General features: G+C 40.5%; 1 protein-coding gene across 1 annotated transcript in view; it reads left to right on the plus strand.

The window, feature by feature from the left end:
• Positions 1 to 27,189, plus strand: part of KCNH5 (potassium voltage-gated channel subfamily H member 5) — a 160,341-nt gene that overhangs the window by 33,439 nt on the left and 99,713 nt on the right. The window contains exons 5-7 of the mRNA XM_030275155.4: positions 5,745 to 5,860; positions 9,793 to 10,185; positions 25,409 to 25,838. Coding sequence (XP_030131015.1) covers positions 5,745 to 5,860; positions 9,793 to 10,185; positions 25,409 to 25,838 — 939 coding nt within the window. The remainder of the gene's footprint in view (positions 1 to 5,744; positions 5,861 to 9,792; positions 10,186 to 25,408; positions 25,839 to 27,189) is intronic.

A 27,189-nucleotide genomic window follows, 5' to 3' on the forward strand; every position in this document is an offset into this window, starting at 1 on the left:
CTGACAAAAAGGTTAATTGCAACTCAGTAGAGCTACATTGATGCTTTATTAGGGGAACTAGTCATGTCGAGGTTTGTGTCGACATTCACATTTCATCTTGAGATTTTTAACTCTTCATAAACTCTGATGTATGAATTTAGCTTTAAAATAACATAATATAGTTTAAGAACTCATTTTCTTTCCAGTGTGGCTGCTAGCTGGGTGGTTAGATCTGCATATGGAACTGTACACAAACCCAGTCAGAGAGACTGCAAATTTTCAGCTCTTAATTAAATGATGGTGAGAGTTCTAAAGGTTTTAGAACTAACTTGCATTTAGTTATATATGAAAATATTTTCTGTTTGGTGAGCTTTGTGAGCTTGGAAATCCTTCTGATTACAAGGTTTTCCCTCTTTAGGAAAGAGTCTTGGATGTCTTTTCCAAGCTAAACAATTCAATGATTGCGTCTCATCCATTCCAGCATCACTTCTGCTTGGGGAAGCCTCCCTTGCTGCACTTCCTTTGGACAGATTTTACTCTGGTTTCTTTTTTTTATGCTCTGCCATACACTGCATCAACATCTTGGACCTGGCTGGCGTTTCTCCCTGCCCAAGGAAGGCAGCAGGGAAGAGGAGCAGTGTTGGAGCTGGCTGGGGGTGTTTGTGTGCAGGATCCATCTGCAGGGTGTGTTGTTGGGGAGCAGGCTGGTGACCACAAGGGCAGAGAGAGGTCCCTGTGGCACTGCCAATGTGAAAATGTGAAGTCTCTGAATGAGTCTGGAAAGGATTTTGCACCCAGAGAAAGCAGCGAGTGCAGCAGTGGAGGGGAGGTTTGTGCAGAGCAGCTGCCACGGAGCTGTGCCCGTCCCAGGTGCCCAGTGTAAACCAGAATGATGGATTTGGGATCTCAGGGAGAAAGATGTGTGGGCATTAATACTGCTGTTGTTGGAGGAGGAGCTGATGGAAAGGCACATGCTGTAGTGAGAGGGATAGTTTGGGCTTTCTGGTGGTGGAGGAGCAAAAGGATCGAGCTCTAACCTTGAAATACCATTTCCCCCTCAGGAGCCACGTAGTTTCTGTAGTGGCGTATGAATCTGTACATTCATAAAACACTGAGTGGCTAAATGAGCTCCTTAGACCCTTCTGGAAAGCTTTTCCTCCTCTGAGGAGGTCTTTGGGTGCTCTGTCTGCTTCACCTGACTATTCCCTACCTCCCCACCATGCTCCTCTACTTCCCCAGGCATCCTGTCACAACATCAACAGCTTCAACCAGTCACAGCATCTAAGGTTTAGAAAAAAATATTTTTAAAAATTAATTTGGTGTTGCTGTTTTTATTTCTCTTCAGACAAATCTCTGGCTCAGCTGCTGTGTGAAGGACATCACAAAGTCATCTCTGTTTCAGATAGACCCACAGTCAGAGGGCTGTCGAGTTGGCAGTCTGGTTTAGGGCAAGAGAAATGGAGAATAGTGGATGTAAAATATTTAATTGTGTCTAAAATGCATGGAGGAAGAAGGAAGTTACCAGCTTGGAAGGGCAGCATTCCAGCTGGGCCAAGGCAGGGAGTAGTTTAGGCCATGTCTATCAGCATGCTTGCATTCTTCATGTCCTGTTCTTGTAACTGTTAAACCTCCAGTTTACTGAGAATGCAGTAATTTTACTTTGAATAATGGATAGAAACAGGCAAATATTTTGCTAGGTTAGGGTTTAAGAGATCATTGTTTTGGATCCTGAGAATGAATGCAGACCACGAGGGGTTTTTTTAAAGCAGGGGAACAAATGCTTCTTATTTTGTCCGTGGGTAAGAAAGTAATTAAAGAGAACCAGGGGAAACAATAATTTTATTTATGTGCTACTACAGAATTTTCCATTCGAGGTGTTTCACATCTTTGTGTGGAACCTTACAAGTTTACAAGCTTCTCCTTACAAGTTTAACTGCTTGTGAGGAGAAGCAGCTGCTGGCCTGATCTGGTGTGTGATCTGATGATGATGCTTTTTTTCCCCAAGAACCTGAGTGCAGTGGTGCAAGTTCAGGGTGCTATTTTTCAGGCAGTGCTGTGGAAGAAAGATGCAATCCAGCTGAGCTGAAAACAGCATCAAAAGTATTGCATTGTCTCATAAGTACATTTTTGCTTTTACCCCTCTTGCACTTGCTATTTGTGCGTCTCCTTTACTCTTTCCAGACTGAAAATATCTGTGAGGACAGACGGTCACTGAAACTTGGGATAAAATTATCATTCTTTTCAAGTGTTTGTCTAAAGAGGAAAAGAAAGGAGAGAATCGTTTGAAGAAACATTGACAGCAGTAGGCAGCTATGCAAATTTTCTCTGGTCTATTTAAACATACACATTGGTTTTAAATATAATTCTGAATTTGTCTAGTCTACAACAAGGTCAAGAAAGAGAGAAATGTACTCTGTGCAGATTATTTCAGACACGAGGCAGCCTGTATACATTTTCACCTTCCCACTCACAACCCAGCATCTTGCTGTTGCTGTGTTTTTAATTCTCTTGGGTTGTAAATAGGAAACAAAAGAACCTGGTACTTTTTTTCACACTATTGCAGATGGGTAGATTGGAGCAGGTAAAATAATATTGGACTTGGTGCTGAGTTGGAGAAAAAAAAGTCATTTTATTGTATTCTGTGCTTCCAGTGTCCAGAATCATGGGCTTAACAGGGCTGAAAGAAAAGTGAAAATGTGCAGTCTCTAAATGAGGCTGGAAGGGTTTTGCAGAAAGTCTGCTCTGGCACAAAGCAAAGCTTTGGTCTTGGTGGAGAAAGGACATGATGAAATGGTTTGTCCTGTGAAAAGAAGAGGTCACAGCAGATGAGCAGAGTGGTAACTTTGAATGCTAAAATGTGTGGCTTCTTTCTTTTACATGACACTGACGATCTCACTGGTGGTAAAGAAGGATTTGAAAAAAACTTGTAGGTTTGGTTTTTTTTTTATTTTTGCAGAAAAAGGTTACTGTTGTATGTTATGCAGTTTACTGCTGCATCTTCCCTAACTTCCCCAGGAATTCTGCATTTGAGGTTAATGCAGGACAGATGCTTTTCTTACCTAGAACAGTGACAAGGGATTTCTTACCAGTTCTGCTTTTATAAGAGAGGCATTTTGAACCCTGTATTTTTGTGAGAGGGATCTCTCAGCCTGCAAAGCACCATGACGGGATTTTTAGAGTGCATGAAGCCATCTCCTGTCATTGCCAGCCTCTGACTTTTGTCCAAATCCTCCTCACAGTAGTGCAGGAACTGGCCTCACCAGTGAGGAGGAGATGGGAGGGATCACCCTCCTGGACCTGTTGGCAGTTCTGTGTCTCATTCAGCCAAGAATTTCAACCTTGGACACATTCAGTCTTGGTCCTCTGGGAATCCCCACACCATTTTCTGCTCAACCCTCTCCAGCATGGGGTTGTACCTCCCTATGTACAGGGCTTTTCACTTCTCCCTGCTGGACATCCCCATGTCCCCGTCAGGAGCTGGAGTAGATGACAACACTGTGATGTGGCAAATGAGGGTGATTTGGGCAGTTTGTCTGTGATGGTTTTGTTTTTGCTGAGCACTTTTCCTCACTCTCATATCAGCTGTGAGGCAGGATGACAGAATAAAGATTGGGGACTGGCCCATATTTGTCCTTACGGACCACAGGGAAATATTTTTTTCCAGGGGAAGAGGACCATGACTGAATTCACGAATGTGTGAGTACCTGGAAGTGAGTGAACACCTTCTTGGAGGAGAGCTGTTCTTTTTTCCTGGTTCTTGCTGTGTGTTTGCAGTGACCCAAAATAAATCACCTGCGTGCAATGTGGCCTCCAGCAATTACTAGAAATGCTGGGGCAGAGCTGTCACAGTGCTGTTACCAGGCTCACTTGGCTTTTGAAATTGCTAGTTTAGAAAAATAAAGAGCAGTTCTGACTTCTGTCTTAAAGCTGTCTCATTCCTGCAGTTTTATAGACAATTAGGAAAAGCACAATGATTTTTTCTAGAAATTAATAGTTCACAGATCACTGTAGTCTGCCTTGACCTTGTTAAATAAAGTGCATATTCCTAATCGAATATCCCTGTAAGCTCCAGAGGCATGAGACATATCCAAAGCTCACATTTAAAGTTTACATTTGAAAAGTTAATAAAATGCTTCTATTTTTTACCTTTTCCCAGTGAATTTTTTATGTGCATTTTTGAGGTCATGTATAAATAGCCAGACACAAATGTTTGTGCAGTGCTGGTGGCGTGTCATGGTATTTTAAGCTGTTCTGATTGTTAAATGATGAACAATGGATTTACATTTGTGTGAATGTGGTATGTATGTTCTAAATGGCAAACGCAAGTTTGTACATAATTTTTTCTTGAAGTTTTATTGTCTTTTCTGTTCCCTGCTCATTATTTCATCTCCTTCAGGGCTTCCCTTAACATTCCAAGTCCCTGAGTCCTATCAACAAAAGGTACTTAAAAATAAGCACAGTTTGCCCAGAGCAGCTGAGGCTGCTTCATCCCTGGGAGTGTTCAGGGCCAGGTTGGATGTGGCTTGGGGCAACCTGGTCTGGTGGAAGATGTCCCTGTTTATGGCAGGAGGTTGGAATGAGATGGTCTTGAAGGTCCCTTCCAACCCAAACCATTCTGTGATTCTGTGATGATTCTAACGTAGAAATTCTAGAAATTCTATGTTCCCTTTCTCAGATACGAATATTTTCCCTAATTTTCACCTACTCAGCATTCAGATTAAATGAAAGTTAAAACTTCTCCTGAACCCCTTTCCTGTCTGTAACTTGTTTGATATTTTATCCACAACTTTTTGATAAAACAACATTATACCTGGCTAAACTGAATGTTCAGCATCTCCTTCCATGTCCTTGGAAATATGTTTCCTTCCTAAAGATACTTGGATTTTCAATTTTCCTGCTCAATACTGAGCTGCTACACTGCTGAAACTCCTGATGTTTTCTTTGCTGTACCCCATCCACTGATGCATCCACACCATCACAAACACTGGGGTGTTTTTCCAGCAGGAATGACTTGCTGACATGTCCCTGGGTTGGTGCTGCTCTCAGTAACAAAGAGCTCCTTGCTGGGTGCTGCAGGAAAATGTTCCTCACAGGCAATTCAGTGCGTGGGTCCCAGGCTACAATTAAAGCAGATGTTTATCATTAGTATAATAGCTAAATTTATTTCCTCATGCCATTTAAAATCAAGTTATTAATCTGACTTTAAATGCTTTATAATATTTTTTTTTTGAAGCACTGCTGGTGCAGTCTTCTTAATTTTTTTTCCCAGTTTATTTTTGTCCATAAATTTAGCTGGGGCAAAAACTAGTAAAGACTTAAGGATCAGACCTCTGGGGCTGCTCCAGTGGTTCTGAATCAGCAGGAGCCTTTCTGTAGCTGGGAAGGATTTTCCTTCAACAGGATTTGCAGGCTTGGGAAGCCTTTGCATGAACTTCAGTGGCTTAGAATTAGATTTCAGCAGCAGAGAATGTCCCCAGAAGGCTGAAAACACTATGTCATTCCTCTAACACAATGTTTCCAGAAGGCAGAAGAAAGAATGTTTTGATTCTTTTCACATTTACCTGTGTTGCCTTGAAGGAGCAACATTTTTCCTCTTTCTCAAGGTCTTTAAGCCGGGAGCCTGAAGCGGCTCTGTGCGGCAATTTAGAGAAACCATTCAGGTCTGAGGCTGAATAGCGCTGAGCAGAAAGGAGCTTTACTAGCACTGGATGAAGTCTGAGTTGTTCTGCTGTGATTTCTGACACGGTTCCCTTCTTTTCCTGCAGGCTGGACCAAGTTTGCCCGGCTGACGCGGGCGCTGACCAACAGCCGCAGCGTGCTGCAGCAGCTGACGCCGATGAACAAGGCTGAGGTGGTGCACAAGCACTCCCGCTTGGCCGAAGTAAGTGGGGTACACACCAGCCTGTTCCCTTCCTGGGGAGGTGGGGGGGAAAAAACCCACCCTAATTCCCATTAGGAGAAGATATTCTTAGAGGAAAATACTTCCCTGTCTTATTTTTTCAGCCTCGCCTCCCCTCGTCGCAAAGCAGCACCATGTGGCAAGCCCTCGTTTTTAGGACAGGTCATAAAAGCACTCGCTTTAGGTCACTTTTACTTAAATGACACAATTTCTGTGCACACAGTCCTCAGCTTCCTGGTTGTTCCTTAACTTGGGGTGTACAGTGTGCTTCTCTACTGTGCTGTCTCACAGGGACTTGGAACCAGGTTTGATGTCCTTGAGTCCTTCTCCTGGAAAAATGGGATTGTTTGACAAACCACTTTGGAAACATCCCTGTCTGGATCCCCATGGCCTGCATACATACCTTGGTCTTGACTTTCCTGCAAAGCCATTCCTACAATAATTCCCTCACCACTTTTATCTTCAGAACTGATGGAAAGAATTCTTTGGCAGGTGGCAAATATCTCCTTAACAGTGCAGGTGGTGCAACAAGTGAATACCTTCAGGTTAACTTATGAGTAACAGAGGTACTGCCTTCATCTTCATGTCCACTGGTAATGAAAAATAAATTGGTCAAAAATACAGGGTCAAAATATATGAGCTACTGAAAAAGACAGCCCTTGTGCCAGAGAACTTATCCTGTAGAACTGATAGCAGCTTTAAATGTTTCGTGTTTTGGTTTCATTACCTTTCTTGGTTTTAGTGAACTTTGATAATAAAAATCTCAAATTATCAGAATGGAAACCCACAGTTTTCAGGTGTTGGCAATGTAGCATTTTCTCTTGAATGATCCCATGCCAACAGCTTGGATAAATGCTGGATTACTGACACCTCGTGCTTTTCAAGTTCATCACATTTCAGTGTCCTGTAAGTCCAGTTACAGCCATTCTTGGTTTAGTCTAGAGAAGACTGGAGAAGACATGGTAACAATATTCAAAGGAGTCCAAAGCAGCTGCATAGAATGAGGGAGGAAATTGTTCACCAGGGCCACTATAGCTAGAGGGGAAAAAAATGGCAAGGGAGATTTAGATCAGGCAGCAGCAAAACCTCAGGTAAGGGAGTAGGTGTGCTCAGGAATAGCTGGGATGAGGTTGTACTCAGGAGCAGTTGCTTGGAGAGTGTGCAAACTCCTCTCTTAAAAGTAGTTTATGGCTGGAAAGTGCTTTGTAGGCAAAGTGCTGTGAGGAAGGCAGACTGAGGTTCACCATTGCTGCACAGGCCCCATTTTCCATTTTTCTGTATCTGAGGAGGAGCATTATCTTCATAACTCATCCCTTGCAGAATGTGCTGCTCACCTTATCAGACTTAACAGCTACCAGTCATTTTTATTAGCTGTACACAGGAATAATTCAGACAGTCTTTGGTGAATGCAGCTGACTAACAAAGATATTGTGTATTCTTTGGTGATTAAAAATCCATGCAGCATGAAAGAAATAATCATTATAGTTCAGTGGTCTCCACAGCCACTTGCCACCCACTCACCATGTCAAACAGCATGAGATTATGTTAAGAATAATAATTATGCTTTTACAGTATTGTGGGAGCTCCCAAGCACTCCACTACCAGAGGCACAGGGAAATATCGAGCGTATGTTAATCGTATTCTGCTTGAGCCCTAAGTAGTTTATTTTTCCAGCTCTAGTGAGGACATTTCCAGCTCCTGCCCCAGTGAACAAGACAGGGAACAAACAGGCCTGAAGAAACCAGGGAAAGAAGTCCCAGTCCTGATTTATCAGTGAAGTGTTAGAAACCGATGTGTCCAAAGAGATAGAACCAAATTACGAGGCAAAGCCAAAATGGTGTGTTAAGTGCAGGTGAAAATTTTCGCTTTGAAAGAAATTTTCAGAAGGCAGCTGTGAGGAAATGATTGTGTTGATTGCTGCTTTAATTCCAGGGAAAACCCCATGGATCCATCAAGTTCAGCGTGCTGCAGTGGTTGGTTATAGGAGTATAGAAGTGCTGACAGCAAGTCTGTCCTGGGCACTGGTGGAGTGACGCTTGGAGTTTGATGTTTTTATAGGTCTGATCAGGGGTTTTGCATCTGGGCTTGTCTCTGACAAGTTCCACTGGGACCACACCACTCCACAGAGGGGTTTGTGTTACACTGGGGCTACTCGTGACACGAGGCTGTTGGCAAAGGGAGCAGCCACGGGCTCCTGGAGGTCTCTGCTGCTCTCTCACTGCTGCCTGTGTAGAGGCAGTGCTTTTCTGGCCATGGGATAAATTTGTGCAATTCTGCTGACCCTATAGAAAAAAAAAGGCTAATTAACGTAACAAGTTAGTTTTTCATTGTGTCAGCTCCACTGACTTTCCCTACAGATTGTGATTGCTAAAAATGGGCTTAGGGAGGGTGGGACCAGGTAGGCAGAAGCAGGTTTGGTTCCCTTCAGCCTGATATTGGCCCAAATTTGACACCTTGGGGAGCCACATCCCCCATCACAGACTGAGGAAGGCTGCTGTTGCTGTCCCTTGGTGTTTCCTGTAGAGCAGGTTTTCAGCACAGCCAGATTTTTACTGTCTGATATCAGTATCAGCTTTCTCTTAAAAACATCTAAAAGACAAGACTGCGAAGAATTAATGGAGAATCCCTGTCTGTGGTGCTTGAGTTAATATTCTTAGTTATTTTACAGTTTATTCAGAGCCCTTTACTCCTCTCCATCGAGCAACCTGTGTTTCATGAACTTTACACATCTGGGGCTGCTGTTTTCAATTTAACTGCCCCTGGAAATATGGTGCATCACCCCCAGTATGGGTCAGGTGTAGGGCTGAAATGAGTTTTAATGTTGCTGTAATTACTTATTTTATCCCATACGGACTTCAGATCCCCAGATGGATCCCCAAATGGATCTTTCAGTTGTCAGTGCAATAAATTGCCACGAGTCTGTTCCTTTGGGCTTTTGTTTCTTGTGTTGGACTGAGATAAGAGGTAATTAGATTAGCTGGGAATGCCTTAAGTGAATTTGGCTTTGTTTTTGCAGTGTTTCCAGTTCCACAATTTTACAGCAGTGAGCAAGCAGGAGATTATAGTCCTATGCAGAAAAAATGAGAAGTAATTACAGGAAATAAAGGAGAACCCACTAGTGATACTGAGCTTGTGGGAGCAACAACTTTTTGAAGAAAATACGAAAGAAGTGTGATATTGGCAGGGTTTTAGGCAGAAGTTGTGCACATGATGCCTCATTTTAGGAGGTCAGCCAGCAAGGCTGGGTCTGTTTCACCTTTGATAGGGTGTTGCTCTGGCTCAGCAGTGATTTAAAATGAGGTCAGGCACAAAGAATTAGTCTTGAAACTATTATAAATCTGAATGAGTGTTCATGTTTAGATTATTTGTTAGGAAGAAACTCCTTTCTGTGACGCTGGTGACGCATGGGAACAGGTTGCCAGAGAAGCTGGGGCTGCCCCATCCCTGATAGTGTTCAAGGCCAGGTTGTACAGGGCTTGGAGCAACATGATGTAGTGGAAGATTCCCTGCCCGTGGCAGAAGGGTTGGAGATAGATCATCTTTTAGGTCCTTTCCAACCTAAACCATTCTATGATGCTGTGTTCATAGCTACAAAGCATATGCTGGTGTGGCAGTACCCAAAACCTCTGTATGGAGCCTCTCTTCCCTTGCTGTTGGCATGCTTTCCCCTCAGTCCATCTGCAAAGACCTCTCTTTTTGCAGGAATATCCTGAGATGCCATGCTGCTCCCATTCATTGAGTGATAGCTGCCTCCACACATCCTAAATAAATCAGATTATTTAGAAACTGTGGGTTGCCTTGCAATGTCCCACGAGCACAGTCCCATCTTTGCTGCTCCTCACAGAAATCTGTAAGACCCATCACTGGATCCTGTTCACCAAAAACAGTAACATTTGTCTCTCTGCCTCTTACAGGTTCTCCAGCTGGGATCTGATATTCTTCCTCAGTACAAGCAAGAAGCTCCAAAGACTCCACCACACATTATACTCCACTATTGTGCTTTTAAGACCACCTGGGACTGGGTCATCTTAATTCTAACCTTCTACACAGCAATCATGGTTCCATATAACGTGTCCTTCAAGACAAAGCAGAACAACATTGCCTGGCTGGTGCTGGACAGCGTCGTGGACGTTATTTTTCTGGTTGACATAGTTTTGAACTTTCACACCACCTTTGTTGGCCCTGGGGGAGAGGTTATATCTGATCCCAAGCTCATACGGATGAACTACCTGAAGACGTGGTTTGTGATTGATCTTCTGTCCTGTTTACCATATGACATCATCAATGCCTTTGAGAATGTGGATGAGGTAAGTTGCTGTAGTCTGTCTCAAAAGGATTGTTTTAACTAAGGATTCATTTAGAAGTTTGTTCCCTGGTGCCTTGTGAAGGCTGACCTAGAGCAGAGGCTGGACAGAGTTAAAGAATAAAGTTGGGATTTATTAGGAGGCCTCAGTGGATCCACCTTGGGCAGCACAAGAGCCCAGCCAAGGCTACACCCAAAATGAACCAAAATGGTCACAAAATGGATGACCAGTCACGGGGTCTCACACTTTTATATGGTCTGTTTGCATATTGGAGTTAATTGCCCAATTGCAGCTTTAGGTTATGCAGTCCCATCCTTCTTGTTTTTCTCTCTTTGGTCCACGTTTTTTATGTTCTTGGGCCTGAGATTTGGATCATTTGTCCTTGGTCCCCAGCTGGAGCAGGAATTGTTTTGTCTCCCTACTCTGTGAAGAGGGCTCACCATCCCCTGATATGAAGCTCAGAACTGCACACTAAAGCAGCACAGATCTGAAAAATATAAAAGATAAAACCTGAGGCATCACCCAGTTCATGCTCTGTGCAAATATAGGAGCGTGGCCTTGAGCTGCTGGGATTTACCAGCAAGACATTCCTGTGTTGGTGGAGAGGAGTCTTAGGGTTCCAGTACCATGTGTGGATGTTTATTTTAGAGATGGGGGTTTCAGAATGGATGAATGTCATCCAAAAGCATTGGTGCAAGTCCCTGTCAAAGTGGGCTGGGCCAGTTGGGATGTCCCCTGTCACAACCTTCCTTTTCAGCTCAGTCTTTGGGCAGTCCCAGCCCACTGCAGGCCTTGATTACAGTTCTTTATTTGCTCTGGCCGAAGCTGGTGACAAATTTGCCACTTACATGAAAGCAAGGAATGGCTCTAAATAAACATTTTTTTAAAATCACGCCCTAGGATTTTTTAAATCCTACCTTTTGAACTGGGCTGTAATTTTTTTAATGCCATTTTAAATGTTTGTTTGAGAGGGAGATTTATTTCTATTTTTTGGGTACAATTCTTCAACTACAGCTAAAATTTGAAAACCTGTTGGAGGAGAGAGAACATAAATATCATAGATGGATGCTGAATTAAAGCTTTTTAACTGCTAAGTGTGTTAACATTTATGCAGTTGAGCTTGCGGCCTGAGCTAATACAGAAAACAAGCAATAACTACAACAAATAATGCATGCACGAGTCAGTGTACAGAAATTCATTATTAAAATGGAACTGTAATGGCTTTAGGACTTGTTTTAATTTTTCTCTAGAGCTTTTTATCCTCAGGGCCATAAACAGATGAAAAAGCCTCTGTTCATTTTTGAACATTTTAACAGTTTTTTCTTAGAACACCATTTAGTGGGGTTGTTTGTTTTTTTAATTCTCAATTCTGCACTTACATATCCTCAATATATAAAACCTACATTTTTTTAAATGCAGGCTTTGCTGCAAATTTTGTAGAGCTTCTTTAAAATTCCATCCTTGCCTCTGCATGCTGAGTAGCATCTTTTGACATGGTTTCATTTTATTTCTAGCAAATATGGCAGAAGTGATAATACTTTCAGCTTAAATTCAAGATCCTATGAGGGCTGCCCATCTGAAACCAGGTTGTACAGTCAGGATGTGTGAGAAGGTGATATTAGCAAGGTTGTAGATGTAATAATTCTTTTTAAGGTAACCAGTTTCAGACTCAGAGGAACCCGATTTTTATAAAAAATGCAGCATTATCTCCAGATTTTTGGTGCTTTAATATGTAAAACAAACTTAAAATTTCTGTCCCCAAGCAGGACAAATTTAAAGGATGATATTAACCTCTTTCTCTAACCTATACTTGGGAAATAAAACCATCTGCAATATTTGTGACAGGGAAGAGAATCTTGCCACAGAACATTATAATTGAGACACACCTAAAGTGACAAACTTTAATCAAAATGTAATAACCATAGCAAGGTATCATGAATTCCAGTGATCCTAGAGCAGCTGTCATTTGCTTTCAAAGAAATGAAACATTAACTCCTTTTTAATAAAGGAGACAACAGTAAGATTCCCTTGTCATGAAACACTGTGTTATGGCTCTGGAGCCTCCAGCAGGTACCAGTTTATATTTACTTGACTTCCCTCCCTTCCAACTCCAGCCTTCCCTAGTGTCTGAAAATAATTGAAGTGATTTTGAAAACAGGTATGTAAACAGTCAGCCTTTCCTCCCTGGGTCTACATTTTCTCTTTTCCCTGTCCTTCAGGGGAGATATTTTTTTCTTTTTTTGGTGATATGTCTTGATTTGTGACATTTAAGTCTTTTGAGCTGCTTGCTGTGTCCTGGGTGGTTGCAGTTATTAATGCTCTTTATCTTCATTTTTTTTTTTTAACATTTATTTTAACTGGTGCTTTTTGCATGGGATTTAACTTTTTGTCTCCCCAGCAGCAGGGTGTTTGAACATTCTAAAGAATAAGTAAATCCATAATCTATATTTGGGAGAGATATTCTGATTAAAATTAATGTTTCTTATTAGAAAGTGGATGTTTCCTTCTTAAGGCAAGTGGGGGAGAGGAGAGTTCTTTTAGCTCTTGATTCTGCTAGGATTTAGCTCTCTGCCTTGGGCCTGGGTATTGGATAAAAGTGTTAAAGTTGATGATTGTGGCATTTCAGATAAAGCTGCAGAAAATGAGTTTAGCAGTAAAAACCTTGGGTGTAGGTCCTGGTGCTCTTTTGAGTTCTTGGTGGTGAGGGATGGACCCAAATCAGAGTGAACGGCCCTAAAAGCCAGCTGAGTGAAAGGTGACTTCCCAAATTTCCCTTGTTTTTCCCACATCTCACCCTTGTAGTCCCACATAAAGCATCAAATACATTTTTGCTAGTTGTTAAGGAGCCAGGTGAGAAGGGGGAGCACTACTGGAGGGGGTTTCTTTTCCTCCCTATGGGCAGATCTCCACTCATGAAGAAGGATATGGCCAAGGAGGTTTGGGATTTTCTCTCTTGGTTGTATATATAGACTGTTTGATGTGATACAAGTGCTTGAAGTGAATTAAGATGCCTTAAGCACTAGAGTGCTATTTATAATGCCAAAATTAAGGACATAAATAGAAAGATTTAAAAAAAAAAAAAAGGTTGAAAAAAGGAAATGTGTGTTTTCTTACCAAGGGTTGTAGTTCTTCAAATGCAGCCAGTCTTGGCCAGAGCAGGAACTGTGTCATTTCCCTCACAGACAACTTTAGGTGGAGGCTGGAGTTCCCACCTGAGGCAAACATGACTGAAAATTAAAGTTATTTTGTCGCTGAGTACATGTAGAGCCTTGGCAGAAGGATTTGATTGAGAGATTATCACACACAAATGAGAACTGGGGGGGATTAAGATGATTTGGGGCAGAATTAGAGGTGCAGGTTTCCAAGGCTAGAGTTACAGAGCCAGGCTGTTGGATCTGCTCAGGGGGATTGGGATGTGTGAGAGGGAGGGGGAAAGGGAATAATGAGAGACACCTTGCACAGCACAGAGTGGTCTCAGTTGATGTGATGGATGAGGAATTAAGTGGCTGAGTGGTATTGAAAGGGTAGAAAAACAAGGTAAAATAGGCTAGAGAAAAATGAACTAATGGAGAATCCTTAGTGGGACATTAGATTTAGGAAACTTGTTAGGATGATATTCCCAGAAAATAAAAAAAAATGCATATCTTTTCTAATTGGGCAGCATATTCTGCACTGAAATACATTCTGGCTAAACAAAAACCACACAGAAAACCTTTCCTGTACAGAAGTGGGTCAGAGGACAGCATAGTGGGGAATCCAGGCAGTTTTCAAGGAACAAACCAGAACAGATTGTGTGTGCTCAGAGTCTCTGAAACTTGGCTGATTTTTTGTTTTTTGAGTATAAAAGTTCTCTGAGACTTCAGATTTAATCTAAAAGCGTCTGCCTGTCTCTTTTTTAACATTATGCAAAAAAAAAAAAAAAAAAAGGCACTAAACTTCGGATTAAAAGGGAATATGGTGTTTGAACCCAAAGATTTTGGTCCCACGAGGTTCCTATAGGTATTAGGATGTGAAGTCTGCAGCAACTGGAAATTGGATTTTTGACATGAAGCTACATGTTGCTTGTAGTGCTTCTAATTTTCTTTTCCCTGAGTAATGAGCTGCATGTAACAACTCTTCCACTGCTGTATGCACTGGTTTATAAGATTTATGAAATCATGACTCCCTGCTTTTCAAGCTGGAGAATGATGTCACCTTGAGACTTAGCCTTTATATGTGTTTTGCCTATTAGAGAGAGAAATATCCGACCTCTCTCAATCTGGGCTACCAAAAAGTTGTTTGTAACCATTTTCTCCATACAAGTCAGAATTATCAGTCTCATATTGTGATGGAATTGTCAGCAAATTTGCAGGTGCCCCAGGATGCTGATCAGGTATGGTCAAACCATGATAAAATCTCCCTTTGGCACCAAATGACACCAGGATGTTGGGCAGGTGTTTGACTCTTGTCTTCCCATGCATTTGAGCCTCTGCAAGTAAGTATTTTGAGTAAATATTCCCAAAACTAGATGGATGGACAAGCTTTTGGCCAAATGGAAAATTCTTCCATAAATTAAGGGTTAAATTCAGCTGGGAAAGCCTCTTACTATTTTGAAAAACATTTTTTTTTTTTTCATGGGAATTTTAACTGAGATTCATGAATTTCTGAGTTTGTCATGAAATAAAACCTCGAAGCTAGATCTCCTCTGTGCCAGAAACATGGTCCTGAAATGACATGTCACAAACTGTGAAGAAAGGGACATGAAGTCAGGGTGGTATCCAGAAGGTTTTCAGATGAGTTGTATAAAAGATCATCCTTTCTGCAGAAATTAATTTTTGCAAGCCAATGGCTGGAATTAAAAGCAGAGAAATTTAAATGACCTAAACCAAAGTTCTGTGCCTGTTGTTTAATAATGTAAACCTACATGACCCAGTGGCCTTTAAAATTTAGTGATCTATGCAGGGCATAGTAAAGCACAGTTTCCTTGTAATTGTAGTTTTAATTGCTATTATTGATCTATTTCAGCACTCTCAGAAACGCCCGTGTATCACTGCAATTAATAGAAACTAAAATTGCAATGTCTGTAAAATTGAAAGCAAATAAAATCTGATTAAGCTGGTGTAGCCATGTTCACACCTGCAGTGCTTTACTGCAAATATTCCCTTTGTGGGAGGTATTTGAAGGAGGGTTTTTGGGCACCAGGCTGAGTGGTGTATGCAAGGTGAAGATAAATTAGTGCCTTTCAAGAGTGTGACTTTGGCTCTGAAGTACAGTCTATGGCTAGCTAGCTTTTTTAAATCTAGGTGGCTGACATGGAGAAAATAATTCCCAGAACTAAATCCTGGCTTCAGCCAAGTGTTAAACTTTGATGGAAATTCCTAGCAAGTAATGACAGAAGCACTAACCTTAGGACCTGGCATTTCCCCCCTTGTTATGCACTCAGAAGACAATTAAATATGGAGAATGCTGTCATTCTGTTGTAGTGTGTGAAAACCCACAATAGAATAATACAGTGGCATGGGTATGGTATTACCTTATAAATGTATCCACTGTAGGTTTATATTTTGTAGAATTTCAACCATTTTCACCCCTTTCCCTTAGTAACCTCTATTACCCCATTCCACTGACTTGCAGAATTAGCTTTTATTCTAAGGTTTTATTAAAGTTCTGCCACTGTTTAATAATCAGCTTTTTTTTTTCTTAATTAATTAACCAGCTACTTTAATGCTGTACAAGGTCTGGGATATGTCTGCAGGTTTCCCTGTGGAAACACCACCTGAAAGTCTCCATGATGTGAGGGGCAACTTGTGAAAGGAAGGAGCTGAGCCAGAGCCAGTGCAGGGAGTGGTGGGTGACCTGATAGCCTCATACATCTCTCTGATGTGGGTTATGGCATACTGAACTGCAATTAGATGTCCCAGTGGTCTTTTTAAATCCCTTTCTTATTTTTATTTTTTAAATTTTACTTTAATGTGATGTATATATTACTGAGAAGCAGATGTTGGGTACAAGCCATTTAAATCAAATCTTCAGTCAGAGCTGAATAAGCTGATACAGAGTCCAGCAGAGGAAATTGTTTGTGGAGCACTTTTCAAGGGAAGCTTGGAGTCCTGTGTGATCCCTGTTGCTCACAAAGGAAGGGAAGGCTTACAAAGGAGATGAGGAAATGAAATAATCTGATCAGATGCTCACTGAAGTGATGCTGATGGGAGTAGCACAAATTCCCATTTTATCCTTCGCCCACTTTCCCTATGTGAGTGAAAATGATCATATTTCATGATACTGTCTTTTCTCCCCTTTTTTTGGGCACACTGATGCACTAACAAATAAGTAGTGCAATATGCCACATCCCCCTTATCTTGCATCTAGAAAAAATATTTTGAAATCACCCTTCTCTTTATAACCTCAGTTATTTACTGTTTGACATGTGCTGTACTGTATGGTTGTGCCATAAACAGTTCACTGGAAGTTGATTTATAATTTTACAGCTTATTGACATTTGGGTTAGAGGAAAAAAAAGGAAAGTTGCTCCACCCCCCTGGTAGAAAAAACAGAAGATCAATCCCAAGCAATAAATTTAGGGGTACTTTCAGAAAATGCATGAAGAAACCTACTTGCTTACATTTTGCTGTAAGGACTCAAATTTTTGCTCAGTGAAGTCACTACTCCCATTGCTTCCAGTAGTGCTGGGTAAAGTATTAACTGGGATCTGCTTGTATCTGGACCTGGGATCTAGTGCAGATCTGGTGCAGAAGAAGGAAAGCCCTTTACTCCTATGTGTATCTACATAATTGAATACAACTAAATTCTGCTCTTAAAGTGGTTACAAATCAGAAATGTTGCTGGTTTGTTTTTTTTTTTTGTCATTTGCTCATTTTGATTTGTAACTATGCAACTTTGTTATATTAATTGTTTACCAAGAAATAAAGATTTCTGAGACAATTTGGAAGATTTATTTTAACATTAACTCCAGTAAAGCAGAATTAAGGAGCTAACCAGGGATTTTAGAGCTAAGCTCTACTTAAGTAGCTAAGCTTGAAAATTTCTTTTGGGAATGATTTGCTGGTTGCATTTCAAACAGCCTTTTACCTCCCCCAGGATACTCGTGCACTGCACAGAACAGGAGTTTTTGATTGTGTGCCTGCAGGTTCACCTGCTTGTGTTGGCAGGGCTCACGATTTCAATCATTCCCAAAATCTGTAAGCACTTTGCTTTCTCTTACATCGTGTGCCATCATGTAACTTCTGTTTGGTGGAGATTGCCCAAGGCTTACAAAAATCCTGCCTCTTTCACTGCTTCAATACTTACAGAATTAATCAGCTGCGTGATATAATTGGGTGATTTTTTGGTTTTGTATTTTACTTCTGGTGAAGAGAAAGGTAAGGAAAATTTTGCCCACGCATCTTTAAAGAAAGTATTTGGACTGTATTTCAAAATGTGCTAAGTGTGGGGTTCACCTGATGAAACTTGGGGCCAGGCATTTTCCACAGGGAGGTACAGGCAGTTTGGGGCATGGCTCCTCATGTTCTAAGATGCACCTCCAGAGTTGGTCTGAGGAGTCATTCTGCCCTAAAATTTCTATTTCTCATCATTGGATGTAGTGACATTACTGTGACTAGCTTAGATGCAAAGTCCTCTGTGGTCTAGTTTGGGCTGGGGTGAAATATATTCCCCCTTGAGACTGTATTTGTCTCACTTTGATTTTTCAAAGGATAAAAGCAAAAGCAGAAAAAAAAAAAAAAGGTATAAAACTCACAGGGTCGTTTTGAGTCACTGAGTCATCAGCTTTGGTGAGCAGGTTCATTGTATCACCCATCCTGGTCAAATATGTTCATTGTATCACCCATAAACTGGTCAAAATGATTTCCTCATGATTTCTTAATAAATCTCTCTTAATTTGCAGTCTGTGCATTCCTCCCTGTGCCAACCTCCTTGGTTAAATATTTCTTTTCACTCCCTCATGTTTATCTCCTTGATGTGCTTAGAAAGAAGTCATCCCTCCCCTGCATAAACACGCCTATTTTCCTTTCCTTAGTTTAATCAGGCTGATCTTGTCTAGACAACTCATTTATGAAATTTTATGAGCATTTCTGTGGCTGTTCCAACTGCCTCTCTCTGCAGGAAATGAAGTTCAAATACATCTCTTTAGGGCAGAGCTTTACAGATTACTCCAGGTGGAGAATTCATCTTCACTTTGCAACTGGGGTTTGGCTTTTCCTTTTGATGATGGAAACATTCAGCTGATCTGTCCTGGAGCTGGGTTAACCTCTTCTGTGAGTGCAGCTCACTGATTGCTCTGAGTCATGTGGGATGGGTGTGTGGGATTAGCCCACATACCCAAATATTTATTTTTCTCAGAAATCTTCAGTTAAAGGTCCTTGTAGTTGTAGACATTTTTCTTAAGTTGTGGTGTAATGGATGCCTTGGGACTCTATATTGTCAAGCTTTATCACATTTTCCTTTATTCCCACATGGTTATTCTGTGTTCCTGGCAGTGTGTTCCAAAGGTGCCATTAGTAGATTTTTTGGCCATATACTATTTCTGTTTGTGTCACTAAGAAACAAGAAAAATCATTTAGAGTCACCACTTGTAACCCCTGCTAGACTGCCTTTTTAGGATTTCCATTTTTCCACCATGTCCACAAGTTCTTCAGTCACCCTGGTATCCCAGTGGTGGTTCCTGTTATCCCTGTGTTTCATAATAATTTCACCTCTTATGTTACAGAAATACTGAATTTATTTTATTTAGAAAATGGTCTGTGTTATCAGAGAAAGCTATCAGGAAACCTTGGATGGATCCCAGTTAGGCTAAGCTTAGCTAAACTACTGCTCCACTGAGTGCATTTTGATTTACCTCAAAGTTTCTAATTACTCTTTCCCTTAACATTTGTTCAGGTAATGTGTCTGTTTACTTCCTTCTTCATGCATTAGATTTTCTGGGAAATATCAACACCATTTTTGGAATGCTCATGATTAATTTAATTTTTTTGAATGCTCACGATTAATTTAATTTTTAGCTCAAGACTGGAGTATTCTTACTTCATTGCAGTTTGATCACTTAAGTACTTCTTTTTTTTTTTTTTTTAATTTTGAATTTGAAGGATCATTGGGTATTTGTTTTCATATTTTTTGGAAGGAGAAGTTCGACCTGGCATTTGGCAATTTTTACTTTATCTCTGATTCCTCTGTAAAATGTAGTTTTCTGTTGATAAACAGATTTTTGATTTTTTATTTTTAATATATTGCAAGTTCTCTGCTTCTGTTTTCTTCCTCTGGGTGATTATTTGCTCATTTATAACTGATACCCAGTTTTACAAGTTTTTCCCCTTCTTTGAGTTACAACCTTTTGTACCTTTTGATGTAAGGACATTCCAGGTGTCTTACTCTTCTACCTCTCATAGTACACCTGTCTTCACTTATTACTATCTCCAGTTCAATATTTATAATTTACCAGCTCTTACCCTTTTGAGAGCAAGAACCCCAGTCCAGTTTAGTTTCTGATTGTTCACTTTTTTATGAACAGATTCAATTCCTCCTTCAAGCCAATGGGGACTTCTGCAAAGCCCTGCCAGAACCGAAGGCAGTGTACATCACATTATGTGGAGTAATTTGCTATTGAATGAAGAAATGAGCATGCTGCTGCATCTGCAGAGCATCTCAGCCTCCTGTTATTAATAGCATTTATTCCCCAAGCTCATCTGGAGCAGGATCAGTCTCACCTTGGGAGGCAGTGCTCTGCAGTGTGTTTCTCTGATACACGGCGCAGGTTGGGCTGCTGTGCAGATCCACCTCTCTGGGTTTCTGGGGTGGGTTTGGTTTCTCCTCCCAGCAGCGATAGCCCCCAGCTCCTGTGTGCTCAGTGTCAGAGCTGGAGGTTGCAGACAGGTGGGGTCCATCTCTTCCACCAGGCAGCAACTGGCAGAACAAGAGGACACAGCCTCAAGCTACGTCAGGGAAGGTTTAGGTTGGATATTAGGAAGAAATTTTTCACTGAGAGAATAATAAAATACTGGAATTGTCGTCCTAGGGAGGTGGTGGAATCACCATCTCTGGATATGTTTAAAAAAAGACTGGACTTGGCACTTGGTGCTATGGTCTAGTTGAGGTGTTAGGGCATAGGTTGGACTTGATGATCTTAGAGGTCTCTTCCAGCCTCATGATTCTGTGATTCTGTGATTCTGTGGGGTGAATCACCCCCTGACATGCCCCACTACTGCTCCCCAGGGAGGAAGGATGAGCTGCTCCCAGGGACAGGGTGGTTTGCCATCAGCTTGCAGCATTCTGTGGGATCCAAAGGGTGCTTGGAGCTCAGTCCATGCTGTGGCCACACAAAACCATTTTCCCCATTTGCACAGAGGTGAGCCCTGGCTGCAAAATCCTCTGAGGATTGGATCACTTTGGTGGAAGTTTTGCTGTAGTTGCTTGTGTCCAGCATAAAGATGCTAGCTTAAATTTGGTTTAACATCTGTATATGGTGCAATCGCTCTTTGCTTGCAGTTGCAACATTTCCTACCAAAATTTCATAGCTCTGGTTCTTGGCCACCCCATAAATTCTTCAAAGCCACAGTGTGCTGAATGTTAAAATTGAATGAAAAGTTGTTCTTTTTTTCCTCTGACCTTTTCTGAGACAGTGTTTTCTATTAAATGATGCAGTACTGATCCTCATTTTCAAAGCTTATTTTCAAAGTATTTCAGTTTTAGAACACATTTAAAATGCGTATTTCATTTCTTTTTGTTGCGTGTGTACCCACAGCTAGCAACAAATAAATAAATAATCATGGAGTGAAATCTAATAGAAAAAGTGCCTAGAGTTAAAAACACATTATTCCCTAGTAGAAAGAAAAGATATGCATGATTTACCATTTCAGCATACTGGGATTCAATTTTGAGGTTTATGCAGAATTTTGTATATTTAGATGGTTGAAACTAATGGCTGTTTTTGGTTTTTTTTTTTTATTTTACTTTCAAAAAAAACCCATTTATGCAGTAATTTCCAACTTCAGGAAAGATTAATTAGATTAGCAAGTAACCAGCTATTCTTTTTCAGATTTTACAAACATGCAGTTCTGCTATTCTGCTGCTCCTTTAGTGTAGAACAGACTCCACTCCTTTTTCCCTGGCTTAGGAGGTTTTAGATAGCATCATTGTGGGCTCAGATGATTTCCTGCCCCTGTTAACCTTCATTTTCCTTTGGTGACAGTGTTCCCTTCATACTCTTGCATGTTTGGCTCTTGACCCCTGTATAACACAACTTTATCAGCTTCATCCTTCCTATTGCCTGGCTTATCAGGGATTCATTAAGTGCAAGAGAACTTTGCTCCCTGTTCTTGCTGGAGGTGCAGGGATCTGTTCCCACACTGTGCATGGCAATTTTGGGAAACATCTGTCTCAGTTCTGTGGCTGGAAAAGTTCATCTGGATGCAGACACGCAGCTTAGACACTTCTTTCATTCTGGAATATGGTAGTTTGAAAGTGTGGTAACATCTGGGGTCTGAAATGGAAAGAGTCAAGTAGTTTAAAAGGAAGGATTGGTCCCTCTACATGTCAGATTGAGTGCTGTTATCACTTGTGACTCCACTATCAAATTTAATTTCCCTTCTTATTGTATCAAGAGGATTTGAGAACACAGATTTTGAAAGGTGCTTGTGTCAAGCAACTTGGGCTTTGTTTAGTCATGAATGTCTAAGTTAATTCCAAAGTTAAACATCCATCCCTCAAAAATATCTTTTTGGATAAATTTGACAGAGTCTACGTCTTTTGTACAGCTTCAGCTGTCTCCTGAATTCAAATGGTGGTAGAAAAAGGGCTGGTTCAGAGCCACTCTTCTTGTCCTCTCCTGATCCAAAGGCCTTAAAAGTCCTCGGGAAGGTCTCCCGTGACTCACATTTGGAATAGTTAAATGGATGATGTGTGTCAGATGGGATTTTGGTTCCAAACTTGACACCCAAAACGCAGTTTTGGAGTAGGTGGTTTTCCAGATTTCTGCAGCTGAGATGATTGATGATGAACAAGCTGAGTGTCCTCATCTGATTAGGATGTGATAAAATACATTAGCCAAAACCCCAAGGGGCTGGATTGGATGGTTGATAACATAAGGAGATATTCTCAATTAGAGAACACAGCCTAGCAGCTGTTCCAGACAGTTGGCCCCGTTGAAATGGCAATGGAGTCACAAATGCTCCTCCCAGAAGGTTGGATCTCCAGTATCCAACAAGTGCTTTATTCACACCATAAATAAATCCAAACTGGTTTACATGGCCCATTCACCTTTCTATTTTGATTTCTGAGTGCTAAAGTTACTTCTGTCAGAGCAGATGCCCATCCTGCAGTAGAAGGGTTTCCAAAGTATTCCTTATGCAGCATAAATACAGTTAACAGAAAAATGCAATTAAAGGCAGCCTGCAATCAATTGAGTTTAGAAAACTGAATTTCTTAATTGCCCAAATGTAATTCAAGGCTGTTAGTCTTTCACATAACTTCTGTCAAAGAAGTTGAATCTGAATCTGAGGCAGAGCTTTGCCTATTAACAATTGTGTATTAATTGCTGGCAATTTTATAAGTATGAAGGTACCAGCCTGACCCAACCAATAGTTAGTGCATATGTGATTTATATATATATATATATATATATATATATATATGCTCTATGATATATCACATATTCCTTTAGCATTTGTTTAGTTGCTGTTTCCTATATAGTGCTTTATGGAAGAGGCTTTTGAAGCTTCCAATATTGTCTGTTTTGGAAGATTAGACATGAGATGTGAATATCTCTTGGTTTTTTTTGGCCTTAAGTAAGGGGTCAAACTGAACAGGCTTTAAGATTTGCAGTGAAACTTAGTTAAATGAATTACTCTTTGGAAATAATACATTTCAAATAAATAAATTACTCTTTGGAAATAATACATTTCAATGTCAGCTAAAACGAAATATTTCTCTTAGTTTTATACATAAAAGATGTGATTGTTACCTTTGCTTAGGGGAAAAAATGACAGCACAAACTTTCTCCCAGACTTTGTAATAAATGCTGTATTTTTGTATTTGTATAACTGCTAAATTGTCCATGTAACTTAGAGAAGATGAAGTGTGGGTGGGAGATGGAGGTCACTGTGTAAACTCTTCTGTTAGTGCAGTAAAAAGTACAGTGTAAGCTGTGCCACTGGGACATACTTAAACTACTGGGTGTATAAAAGGACCCCCCAAGTTTGAATTCCAGGTTTTTAACTCCTTCCATAGTCTTAATCCTGGAAATTAATGGTGACTCTAATAAAACCAGAATTAATACATCTCTGTTTGACCAATGCAACAGGATTTGAGCCTATGAGAAAAACACCCTGCTGTTTTCTCCCTCTTATGAAAGTTGTAAGCTTTTAAAGTCAAGGTTAACTCAGTAAAATATTCTGCAGAATAACTATGAAACTAGTCTGAAGTTCTCTCTCTTTTTTTTTTTTTTAATGTAGATGTTGTTACTGTGGTGTTGGACCCTCGTTCAGTAGTCCATTGGCCACAGTTCATTGTGCCAGGAATACTGGAAGGGACTTCCCAGTTTATTGGAAAACTTGGTTGCTCAGAGTGTCTCCCAGTCATAAATCCTAAAGCAAATAAGTAGATATACATTTAGATGCAAATAAGGATGATACTCTGATATCTGTCTTGTGTAAATGCAAAATGCAGAAATCAAAATGGGAAAATTCCACTTCCCTCTGTGGTATTAGTCATCATGAGAGCTTGAATGCAAATATAGAGCTTCAATTTATTAAGGATTTGGGGATCTGAAACACATTCCAACAGGATTTGAAAAGCATACAAGAACTGTGCCAAACAGATTACATCTAGAAATATCAGATGTATGTTACCCTTCAAATGCTGGGAAAAGGGAAAAAGGTGAAAAAGAAGAAGAAACAGAGGTGCAAAAGAGACAAATGTTTTTTCTGGTATGGAAAACTCCAGAAACTCCAGTCTTTTACTGTTTGATAATATAATTAGCCAGTATTTTGACTAGACTGATTTGATAATGATGCATAGAAAAGGGCAATTTAATCTTGGCTCAGTAACTAGGAATGTTTGCCTCATTGCTTTCTATGTCTTAATTTTTACTTTAAATTAAATGTCTTCAACTTCTGAATGTTTTATATTAGAAACCTTCCTTTACAAATCTTCTATTTTGAGCCACTAATTAATTTAATGCACAAGTTAGTTATATCATGGGATTGCAGTAGATCAGGAGCATATTTTTGTTCTCTTTCTGCGTCTCTAAAACTCCCAAACCATTTGTGCATTGAGAAGGACATACACATTTCTTATCCCTTCTCAGATGTTTATATTAACTTTCTGATGGTCCTTGTGCTCTTATTCCCTAAATATTTGTATTTCCATTTATTTGTATGTCATCTATCTTGTGTGACAGGAAAAAAAAAAACAACACTGCACCAACACTTGCTTTAGGAAAATATCTGTTGATTGGAGAGGAAATTAACCCTGTATGCAAAGGCATGTGCCTTGTGGTCCGTATTTCCCTTGCTCAGGAAGGTGATGTGCCCACAGTTGTTTAATTCCACGTTCAGTCAGGAGGCTTCTTGTGAATAAAAAAATGTCCAGAGTTATGTTTGAAGGATAATAAGAGGTGGAGAGTGTTGTGTAGAGAAAGTTACTCAGCTCCTGTTGGATGAGAGTAGCAATAGGCAGATTTCTCTGAGTTTCCCACTGCGATTACTTTTTAATGTTTCTCTTGAGCATCTCTTAATCTTGAGGGTTCTTAAAGTAGGTGTGCCCCTGTTTTGGCCAGAATAACAATCCTCTCATTGGATTTAATAGCAGGCTGTTCTCTGGGAAACTTCAGGAGGACTCCACAGGGCTCGTGTAGTTCCATCTGTGACTCCTCTTCCACTTCCTTTTATCTTCTTAGGGTCAAAAGAGTCTCCAATTTACTTCAAACTGGTGAAGCATTGAACCACTGCTTTTGTAATAAACTTGCTGTTTCCACTTTGGATTCTACAGAACCCTTCTGTTGCTTTGAAAGACTGAGTTTGAACAAAGTAATTTATCCACCTAGTGAGCGCCAAACTCAATTTAGCCTGACGAGGACAAAAGCACTGGAGGGACAGGAGGGTTTGATCTTGTATTCTGTTATCTGAGGCCTGAAAAATCACATAGAAAGATTTTAAGCAGATGCAGGAATTGCTGTATAGCCTTCTATGCTAACCAGCAGGATATTTCAGATCAAATAATGCTTTTTATTCCTTTCCAGGGAATCAGTAGCCTCTTCAGCTCCTTAAAAGTGGTGCGCCTTCTACGGCTGGGTCGGGTGGCCAGGAAGTTGGACCATTACCTGGAATATGGTGCTGCTGTGCTGGTGCTGTTGGTGTGTGTCTTTGGGCTGGTGGCCCACTGGCTGGCCTGCATCTGGTACAGCATTGGGGACTACGAGGTGATCGATGAACTGACCAACACCATCAAAACAGACAGCTGGCTCTACCAGCTGGCCCTGAGCATCGGCACCCCATATCGCTACAACACCACGGGCTCGGGCCAGTGGGAAGGAGGGCCCAGCAAAGACTCCTTGTACATATCCTCCCTCTACTTTACCATGACAAGCCTTACAACCATAGGATTTGGGAACATAGCACCCACCACTGATGGGGAGAAGATTTTTTCGGTGGCCATGATGATGGTTGGCTGTAAGTAAAATCTGATTTTCTTGTGTTTGAGGGAAGTTCTGTGGCCAGTACCCTACTTGTATAGTGCACTTGCTTCAAGCTTTCTTGAAAACACCTGTGTTACCTGTAAATAAGAATGAAATGAACTTAAAATTCTTGAAAACGGGTATTGAAATTATGTAGTTACTGTACCTTTTAAATTGCTGTCAAGGCTAAGTGGTCTGGGTACATAAGTGTGCCCAATGGCAAGTTTATATTTGGGGCCTCAACTTTACACTTTAAATATGGCTTTTAACATGTTTGTAAGGTCTTTGCTAGAATTTGGTTAAAAGTTACAAAGTGTATTTGAATTCAGGTAGTCTGAGTTTTGCTTATAAACTTACACAAGCCTGGAATCGTTTGATGTGGTTTTATCCAATTCTTGAAACATTTAGTGGTTCCATAAATTGATTTTTTGCTTTATGGCACTACTATGAGATATAAATCCTGATTTTATCTTCTGAATATGGTGGCCTTTGTCACCAGCAAAGCTAGAAGTGAAGGAAATGGTGAGACAATATATTGCACCTTTTTTTCCTGCTTCCTGCTGTTTCACAGCTCTCCTGAAATTGTCCAAAATCAGGAGTGGTAAAGCACAACTCTCATTTCATGTGCTGCCAAGGTTATATCACTGAGGGGCTCTACAGATAACCAGAAGTCTTCAAAATGTAGTAGACACAACTTAAAATGTTAATACCATTTGGAGAATTATTTTTCTGTTAAATCAGTAGCTCGTGGTATTTCTCTGGTGCTTTGTATTTGCTGAGCACCATGCAAACACTAAGCAATTATGTAACAAGAGAGCAAACAAAACCTTTTGATAATAAGATCTGCATAATCTCTCTGATAATTATCTCAGCTAACACTTAGAGCTCATCTCTGAGAAATACTGAAATATAAAAAGGAAGTTTTCCTGCCACAGTCTTTCTAGATCTTTAGAAGATTAAAGACATTTGTTTGTAGATTTAAAAATGCTTTTTTAAAAGAGAAGTCGCAATTTTAGGATGCTTGCTGTGTGGTGCAATGAAATTTCTGCTGAACACCATCTTTACATGATGGGTTGATGTGTTGCAAAACATCTCCAAGTCTATAAAAAAATCAAATCCCCAAGCCAGAGCACTAGTGAGCTAATGCAGATATGTCATCAAAAGCCCATAGGAGCTGATGTGCTGTTTGTTGACAGTGATTTGTGGTATTTACAGAACCTGAGGATTTGGAGAATAAAGTGGATATAGAACATTTTTATACATTGCAGTATTTGCTTCCCTTGTTTTTTGGTGGTGGTTTTTTTTTTTGTTTTTTTTTTTTTTTTTTTCCCTTGTGGGGCCTTATC

Source organism: Taeniopygia guttata, chromosome 5 (assembly GCF_048771995.1).
Source record: "Taeniopygia guttata chromosome 5, bTaeGut7.mat, whole genome shotgun sequence".
In the NCBI taxonomy this organism is placed as follows: Eukaryota; Metazoa; Chordata; class Aves; order Passeriformes; family Estrildidae; genus Taeniopygia; species Taeniopygia guttata.